This window comes from Montipora foliosa, chromosome 1 (genome assembly GCF_036669935.1).
Source record: "Montipora foliosa isolate CH-2021 chromosome 1, ASM3666993v2, whole genome shotgun sequence".
Lineage (NCBI taxonomy): Eukaryota > Metazoa > Cnidaria > Anthozoa > Scleractinia > Acroporidae > Montipora > Montipora foliosa.
Window position 1 is genome coordinate 65,480,069 of NC_090869.1, and position 10,000 is coordinate 65,490,068.

The following is a 10,000-nucleotide window of genomic DNA, read 5'->3' on the forward strand; positions in this document are numbered from 1 at the left end:
CTTAAGAAATCACACGCAGTTCTCCAATTATCGCCCTGTGTCGAATCTTTCATTTATCAGCAAAGCAATTGAAAAATTGGTAGCTAATCAACTTATCTCCTACATCAACGAATATGAGTTAAATGAGACATTTCAGTCAGCGTACAAACAGTATCACAGTACTGAAACTGCACTCATCCGTGTCCACAATGATATTCTTTCTGCCATTGATAATCGTCGAACCGTAATTTTACTGCTGTTAGACCTTTCTGCGGCCTTCGACACAGTTGATCATGCAATTCTCCTTTCTCGTTTACGTGTACGATTTGGGATAGCTGGAAAGCCACTATTATGGTTGCAATCTTATTTATCGAATCGCATGCAATATGTTTCCGTCGATGGTGGTACCTCTATTAAACATGACCTTGTATGTGGAGTGCCACAAGGATCTGTCCTGGGACCCATTTTGTATTTGCTTTATACTTCGCCGCTTTCAGACATCGTAAAGAAATTAAACTTGAGCTATCATTTTTATGCTGATGACTCACAGCTATACTTTTCTTTCCAACCAACCGTACCGGGTGATAGGGATCTAGCAGTGTTTAACATCGAGAGCTGTTTGAATGAAATTAATCATTGGATGATGGTTAATCGCCTTAAATTAAATAAAGACAAGACTGAATTATTGGTGATCTCCGCTAAACATCTTCCAGGACCACTCCTTCACGAAATTTCAGTTGCTGGTGAAACTATTCACTCCGTGCATAAGGCGAGAAATATCGGCACTATGTTCGATACTAAAATTTGCAAATCTTCGTTTTATCACCTGCGAAATATCAGCTATATCAGAAAGTATCTTTCTGCGGCCACTACTGAATTGCTGGTTCATATGTTTGTATCTTCGAAGTTGGATTATTGTAATTCTCTTTTGTATGGCCTACCAGCCTACACTATAAAAAAGCTACAGCACGTCCAGAATGCCGCGGCGCGCCTCGTCACACTAGCAACAAAGCATGATCACATTACGCCTGTTCTTTTTAATCTTCACTGGCTTCCTGTTAATCAACGTATTATTTTTAAGATTTTGCTTATAACCTACAAGGCACTCAACAATTTGGCACCATCGTACATTTGTGATTTGCTTACATCTTACACTCCATCACGTCAACTACACTCATCATCCAAGAATCTTCTGGTTTCTCCATCCTATAACTTGAAAACATATGGCGCAAGGTCTTTCTCTGTAGCAGCACCATCATTATGGAATGCTTTGCCACGTGAAATTAGAATTGCTCCGTCAGTGTCTTTTTTTAAAAGTAGATAAAAAACTTTCCTTTTTAGAAAAGCTTTTTATAGTTAATTTTAGCTGTTTTAAGTGTTAATTTTAAAGTTTTGTAAGGCGCCTTTGAACAGTAGGATACTGGCGCGGTATAAATCTTTTATTATTATTATTATTATTATTATTATTATTATTATTATTATTATTATTAGTAGTAGTAGTAGTAGTAGTAGTAGTAGTAGTAGTAGTAGTATTAGTAGTAGTATTAGTATTATTATTATTATTATTATTATTATTATTATTATTATTATTATTATTATTATTATTATTATTATTTACCAGATTATTATCTCCAGCGTGTTCTTTTCTTTGTTCCTTGAGCACATTCTTGTATATTGTAACTAGTTAGAGAGTTTCCGGACAGAAGTAATTAAATGGCTTGGTGATCAAGGTGTTAAAATTCAAAGGCTCTCACTTAAAGATATATTGTTTGGGATGTTCTCTTGCGAAGATGAATTATATGTAAACCATATCTTGTTGTTAGCGAGACAATATCTGTACTCTTGTAGATGCAACAAAAAGTTACCCCGTATTAGGATATTCATTGCAAAAATTAATATAGCATATCAACTTGAGACAATGATTGCCAAGTCAAACGTTGATCAACTCCCTGCTCACTACTCGAAGTGGGGCAAATATGTAAATATTCTATCAGTCTGATATTCTTGTACCTTGTGTATTGTTCTTGGTCTAATGGGATACTCTTGAAGCTTAGGAAAGCGGTGTATGTGTGTGGGTGCGTGAGTGCGTGTATGTGCTTGTGTTTGCGTCTTTGTGCTCGAAAAATGATACATTAATAGAAGGTATTTCAAGGGCCTTATTTAGTCTTACTATATTGTGCCCTTCTCCATTCTTGTACTTCTTTTTTCTTTTATTGTATCCTAATACTTTATATCATGATGAATGGAGAAAAAAAAATACAAAAAAAAAATACAAAATACAAGTTCATAAAGTATTAGAATTTGATCAATCACCTTGGCTAAAGCAGTATATTGACTTTAATACAAAGGTAAGAACAAATGCTAAAAATGCTTTTGAAAAATATTTCTTCGAACTCATGAACAACAGTGTATATGGAAAAACAATGCAAAATTTACGTAAGCGTGTTGATGTTAGACTCGTTACGGATGAGAAGAAACTGTTGAAATTAACATCAAAACCGACTTATGTTAGTTGCAAAATCTTCAATGAAAACTAGTAGTCGCTATTCATAAGATTAAAGAAACACTAACCCTAAATAGACCATCTTATGTTGGAATGTGTATTTTAGATCTAAGCAAAACGCTAATGTATGATTTTCATTATAATTATATCAAACAAAAGTACAATAATAAAGCAAAATTATTATTCACAGACACAGATTCACTCACCTATGAAATTGAAACTAATGATGTATCAAGACCTTTTTAATTAATGACAAAAATAAATTTGACTTCAGTGATTATACTGAAAATAGTCAATTCTATGATAAAACTAATAAGAAAGTTATTGGAAAATATATTTTGTAACGCTTCGCTAATGACAATGGAGTATGTTTCAGATTCGTGTTAATTGTAGAAGTACTTTAGGCATGCTCGCAGGTATGTTGAACCCCTAGGGGTTTTCTAGGTTACTTAAAGATTTTGTAAGTTATGCAAGAGCCACTCGAAGGCATCTCTTTCAACCTTGACTTTATTTGCTTATTCACTTATGTAATTTTCTCTTCGGTATGTTGAGAACGCTCGCTGTGTCAATAAACGAGATGCCCGCCCCTGATGCTGTGTTTATGATTAATATTAAAGGTTAGTTACAAAATATTTTATAATCGTTTCAGGGTGATTAGAGTATAAATTCAAAGATGAAGCTTCTGGAATTCCAATCACTGAATTCATAGGCTTACGAAGTAAAATGTATTCTTATATCAAAAACAATGATCAAAATAATAAAACAGACAAAGGAATTATTCAAAAAAATATCAAACATGAAGACTACAAACAAACTTTATTCAATTAAAAAAAATGTATCATACAATGAAAACAATTAGAAGCAACCATCATCAACATGGAAGCTATGAGCTGAATAAAGTGTCATTGTCATGTTTCGATGACAAACGATTTTTATTAGACAATGGAATAAAGTCATATGCTTACGGACATTATAAAATCAACACACTGAAACAATCTTGATGACAAAGTTTACAAATAAAGTTTGCTTATAAAGTTTATTAATAAAGTTTACTAGTAAAGTTTACTTACTTGTAGTATCCCGTTTTGCAACCGCGCGCTGTGATGTGAACAAAAATGGCTTTCGAAGCGACCGGTGATTTCAACCTGTGCTTCTTCGATCGTTCTATATAGCTTGAGCCAGTTGAAGGTGGTCATTTAAACTTTAAGTGACAGGGAAAGATTCTGAAAGGGACATTTTAGTCGGCGGGAACTTTTCTTTCGTTTCGCTTTTTGTAAGCAGTCCTTTGGGTTTGCTCGGGGAAGCAACGCCTCTGAAGTTGTTATACTTTTTAGCTTTATTTCTCCATGTAAGTCAATGTATCGGAACAAATGCTCAAAGTGCGAAAAGGCCCGAGCAAAAGCCAGATTCCTTTGTTGGGAAGGGAGTACTATCTAAAGTGGTTGCGAAATATATCCCTGGAGCTCGCAGGCTTCGATTTATCCAACTTGAATGCAGCACTGGAAGGAAGTATGTCACTTCAGTCATTTTCTTTCAGTGATCGTTTAGAGTTATGAGATGTCCTCAGTACTTTTAAAGAACATCTTATCTCAACAGATACGTCGACAATAATTTAATACCAGCCGCGCTACCTCTATTTTGTGTATCTGTGTCTGAGGCCAACCTGGTTCACTGCATTTATCTCATGTGCAAACACTCTGAAGATACACTACCTTAAAAATTTCAAGAACTTTCATTGAACGGAACCAAAACATTGTTTTTAGTTAGGTCAAGTGATCATGAAGTCTTTCTTGATAATATATGCTAACTAGTGAGTCAATAATGAAGTTCTAGTTTATTACTTTATTGGATAATTCTGTCCTTGATCTATGGTATTACACTCCATCAAGTCTAGCTATAGTAATTATTCATTGCTTTCATCATTTATGCTGCCAGCGAATTATTCAAAAGTGATGTTGATGTTCTTAGCACATCTATACAATAGTGACGAATGATGTGATCACTGCCATCAGACTTGTAGGTTGTACTGGAATGAAATTTTGTGAATGAGTTCTATTTTGTGAGGTAAAAATTTCACTTGACCATTTGTAGATGTAAATTACATCCACAGTAAATACACAATTAAAATTATGCATTTAATGTGGGATGTCTGGAAATACATAGACCAGGTCTGGTCTTCTGTGCAATGTTTAAATTTAAAAGGGCAATTCAAGGCAAAGCAGACTATGTGATGGAACTCTGACACAATATTAACTACTTATTTATTTTTATGTGAGCATTTCATGCTCATTCATATTCATTGCTCACTTTTGTGGTAAGCTACTATCTCACTGCAGAGAATAATGAAAATTTATCTAAATCAGGATGAAAATGTACGAAATGTGCAGCCATTGATCTTAAATGTTGTTAGTCTATTAATTAACCCATTGACTCCTGCTGGTTCCCTATTGATGACTAAATACAATAATGGCCGGTTTTGGCCGGTTTAGGGGTGAAAGGGTTTTAAATTAATAAAGTATTAAATAAAGTACATCAATAATATTACGGTATCAGTAATTGAGCCAGTATTTAATAACTTATGTGGCCCAATAAAATTTAACGTTGATTCCAACATTGTTAAGTAATTAATATACGTTGATTTAGGATGATGGAACATCACACACCACTGTGTGTTCATGAAATTCATTTTTTACTTCATTCTTGGTGTATGGCAACTTATAGTAACCGCAAGAAAACGTGCAGAAGAAATTGAAGAGAAGCTATATCTGAATATTATGGCTGTTTTGTGTCCAAAAATTTAATTGACCTGTTTTTTGTTTATCTTTGCTGCCATTCCTTGTACACAGTCACATGTCCGATAAAACTTGAATGTTCAGACAAAGGTAAAAGAATTTACTGTACAAAGTTTAAAGAATTGTTACATTTGTCTGTTTATTAATAACTTCTTTCTTTCCAACTTTATTAGGCAAGACACACTAAAGAAATAAATGGTAGCAGCTGGATAAATATATGGATAAAATATGAATGGGACCCACAAAAAGGAGTGAAATTTTTAAAATATACCTTATTTACAAATTTAATGAATAATTACTAATCATGTAAATCATTATGTATAAAATTAATTCCTTATCATGTAAATTATACTGTACAGTTTGTAAAAATCTTTAAAGTCACAATTATTACGGTTTTCCGCAATTTAAGTAAGAAATTTATGAAATCGAAAAGTGCAGTGCAGAGTTGTGGTAAGCAGGTATTTTTATTTCTAAATATTATTATTACACTAACAAGGAAAGGAAAGGAAAGGAACTTTATTTAAGTGTCTAGTCGTTCTAGCGCTGGAGCGCTAATTGGGGACACTGTAAACTGAAATTAACAATGAAAGTAAATCAAGTCAAATGTTGGTTTTTGAGGAGAGGGGAAACCGGAGTACCCGGAGAAAACCTCTCGGTGCAGAGTAGAGAAACAACAAACTCAACCCACATATGACGCCGAGTCCGGGAATCGAACTCGGGCCACATTGGTGGGAGGCGAGTGCTCTCACCACTGCGCCATCCCTGCACAGTACATTTTTTTATAGCTGGAAATTTTTTTTATAGCTGGGAATAGCTGATATTTATTGAGTAAAAGCAAGAGTCTTATTTGCAGTATATTGCAGTTAATTATCTCATTGTAGCTTTTCTAATTTGGCCCAGAGTTGAATCATCGCGTCTCAAAGGGCCAAGTTTCGTTTGAAATTAGGTTTACTTTCATAGAGCATTTTCGTGCGCCCTGCCACTTTTGAAGGAAAACTTCCAAAGCAGTTCGATTCGTCCAAAATATGTGCTTTTCATACTAATGGCGATCGCTGGACCAAGACTTATTTGCTGAGATTTGACCGAATGTAACGTGAACACTGACGTCCTTGTCTGATTGGGGAAAGAAATTTTCAGTTGCGCGTCAAACATACACGGTTTTAGTTCACATGTCAAGAGGACAGAGGACGAAAAAATGTTCAGAAGGTGTGAAAATCACACATTAACAATGCAGAGACTTTCCATGCCTTAGTCCACAGAAAATAAGACTTGATGGTGGAAAAAACTAGCACTGTTTCTTTGACAAGGAAAAGCACTTTGGTACACGAAGGAGTCGAAAACGTCGGGCTTCAGTATTCGCTGTGCCACTTTTACCTATCCGTTGGCTCACAAACTTTCACCTGTTGACGGCTTTTCGTGGACCAACGTCAGAGACAGAAGTCCTGTACTCTTAACGAAAGAGTTCAGTTTAAACAAAAAAAGCTATAAACCGATTGATACTTTGCTAAACGACGCTTTCGTCCAGATAGACTGTATTCGCTTGAGATAGAGAGGCAGTGTGGCCCAGTGGTTAGGGCGCTTGCCTTGAGATCCGGAGATCCCGGGTTCAAGACCCGCTCTGACCACTCGTTGAATTTGATCCTGGTAGTCCCTGGTTCAACTTCCCAGCTGCACTTGTAAATAGCCAACTGGTTTGCCTCCGGCCAGTTGGGATTCTTAACAGTTGTAGTTGTTGTGTTCTGTTGTTTCGTTGATTCATTGGCCCTGAAAAGCCCCTATGGGGAGAGGTCAATTAAGTATGTATGTATGTATGTAGAACAAACGAAATTCTTCTGTCACGCTTTTCTGTTACTTACCTTGACTCCATTCATGGATAAATGTTAAGCTGTGAGATCCTTTGAACGGATTACCAGCTCATTTATTTACCAGTGACTCGCCACAAGCAAAACCCGTCAAACTGGCAAATTTGGTTTGCATTCACTTCAAGCGCGGGTATCCCCGTGAAAAAACCACAACGGAAAATCTTAATGCCGGTCCCAGTTACTTTAACACTCGACAACATCCATTATTGTGATTTGCACATTCAATCATGACCATACCCGATGCAAATAAGGCAAAATTTTTCCAACTTTCGCGAAATTCTCTGACAAGCTTGACCACACTGCAGCATTCTAAAACAGCCGATCTAAGCATGTTTCGTTTCATCCGAAATAAAGGACTTTCCCAAGTAGAAGAAATCGCCGAGATCTTTCTAGGTTTTGTAAGACTGGCTCGAATGCTCTCAAAAAAATCACAATGCAAATAAAATTGAATTTGTCATTAATAATGCGCATGCGTGACATTAGTCTCCTTTGTTCCTTTGTTGACAAAACTATCTTGAATATAAATGCCTATGGTGATTTTTACTTAATTTCAAATTAGATTTCCAACCGAACCGAACACAAAATCTGAATTTTGTCTCAAATTTCACTAATTGAAATCCATGTCAGGAAGGATAATCCGCGTGGAATAGGAACCCTTCCATGCAGTCGCTGTGGAGTGAAACTGACGTGTTAGAAATGGCTTTACTACGGATACGTTTCAAGTTGTTTGTTCTCGTTTTAGTTGCCGCGGTAGTGTTAATAATAGTACAAACATGGAAAGTACGTGCTCGACGAAAGGACATGGAGAAAGTGGTAAGTCGGACGAATGACTCGAAAGTAAACACCCTCGACACGCACAATGTTATGCAAGATGGCTTATTGAAAAGCACACCTGCTTTGAGAAAACCTCGAAAGTTTTATGTGGCGTTTAATTATTGGGAGCAACTTACGATGGCGACAAATAGTCTAATTGCTCTTGCAGCCTTAGCCACTTACAGTGGGGGTCACGCTGTTGAGCCTTTCGTAAGCAACTCAAAATTCAATCCAAAACATCCAACACTCAAGTTCCCGACACTGGCGTCTTACTTCAACTTGACGTTGTTCAATGAAAAGCTGCTCTCCCACGGTTACAACGCTCTCGCAACCTGGAAGGCATTTCAAGATGTCTGTGAAGATCGATTGGACCCGCTGTTATATCTTATTTATGAACCGCAAGCAACACGCTTACGGCAAGAGAGGAACATTTCAAAGCCTTCAGTCATTCCTTGTGCGTGGAGTGGTCATAAACACAACCAATTCTTCGGAGGACTTAAGGTTGCACAAACTCTTTGCGTCGATGTGGGCATTCTTAAATCGATGGAGAGATTCCACGAAGTTATCAAGGGTAAACCGTGTATCGGCATTGTGGAGTGGAGAGGGAATGGCACCAAAGAACGAGCCAACTTTCCATTGCCATCAACAATCCAGTTTGGTCTCTCAACGCTTGATGTTTCTTTTTTTAATGAGAAACTCTTGGAAATTGCCCATGATTTTATATCAAAAGCGTTGGGTTCTGATTTCATATCTGTTCACTTGCGCACTGAAAAAGTTCTTCGTCACAGAGGCTCTATTTCCACAGTAGTCAAGTGTATCAAGGAAATGGGAGCACAGATCGATCATGAACGAGATCGCGACCAAAAGAATGGAACCTCGGCGAGGAAAACGTTTGTCGCTGCAGATTTCCTACCGTTTGGATCCGACCACCCCGACGTTTTGTCTGCACGGAGAAACTCGGGCATGCTCATGAAGGTCATAGAAGGGGTACTGGAGAATCCAACATTTTTCGATTCACATGCTTATCATCTTGTTGACAGGGGCTCCGTTGCTATTGTTGAAATGAATATTCTTGCTTTAGGAAGCCAGTTTTTTTCAGTTGGCGGAGGATCTTTTCAACCTTGGGTAAGAAGTTTGTTTGCCCAAAAACACAATAATAGTTTTCCGAGCGTTCCATGTCAATGTTGTTGACCCTTTCGTAAACTATTTAAGGTTGCGAATAACAGCTCAAGAACTAGTATTACTAACACTAGCATTTTACTTGACTTCGTTCAAAATAATAATGAGGCAAAGGGGGTTTTCCAAGTTTTTCAAATTGATGGTCCTCTCTTGTGTCATAATTCATCCTTAAGTGTCGCCAAACCTCTAAAATTTGAAATCACCGTACGCGTAGTTAAGCCATTGAGCACGTTTCAACATTAGTTCTCGATCACCACTTGACTCTGGCACAACCTGATATCGAAGTGACCTGTACTTTTTAGCCCTTCCGGTGAAAACGGGCAGATCATGCACTACACAGAAAAAAGAACACATGACGAATTTAAACTGCCGCGGCCAAAGGGCCCACAATTTCAAATCATGCTTGTAGTCCATGGGCCAAGACCCTAAAAATAGCGTGTTCGGTATCACTCAGGGGGATAAAGGCCATTATACATTACTGAAATCTACAATTCCTTTAGTTTACGATTTAGCATGATAGAAGTCTCGGATGAGTAGCTGTTAAAGAGAGATCACGTAACCCTTCCTTAATGATATCCTGCCTTGCATGGCTGTATTGGTCGTTTGCATTTGATCTTCTCTGTGATATATATTTTTCCCCCGACGTTACTCCTTAATAAAGGTGTTATTGTGGAGTCTCCTCTCTCACAAGGAGAATTTGTTTCGTCCATTTTCCTTAGATTAAAAAAGAATGGAGTAGACTATAGGATGATCCTAAACCTTAAGGAGCTAAACAAGTTCATTGTTTACCGGCACTTCAAAATGGATTCACTTAAGACAGTGACAGATCTGATGACCCAAGGGTGTTATATGGCATCCGTAGATATAAAGGA

At 37.1% G+C, this 10,000-nt stretch overlaps 1 protein-coding gene across 1 annotated transcript in view; it reads left to right on the plus strand.

Annotated features, from left to right (window-relative positions):
- The first annotated feature begins 7,624 nt into the window (after nucleotides 1–7,624).
- Nucleotides 7,625–10,000, plus strand: part of LOC138005155 (uncharacterized) — a 2,815-nt gene continuing 439 nt past the window's right edge. The window contains exon 1 of the mRNA XM_068851431.1: nucleotides 7,625–10,000. This exon is cut by the window's right edge and continues 439 nt beyond it. Within this exon, the coding sequence (XP_068707532.1) occupies nucleotides 7,797–9,140 (1,344 nt within the window). The 5' untranslated portion in view covers nucleotides 7,625–7,796 and the 3' untranslated portion in view covers nucleotides 9,141–10,000.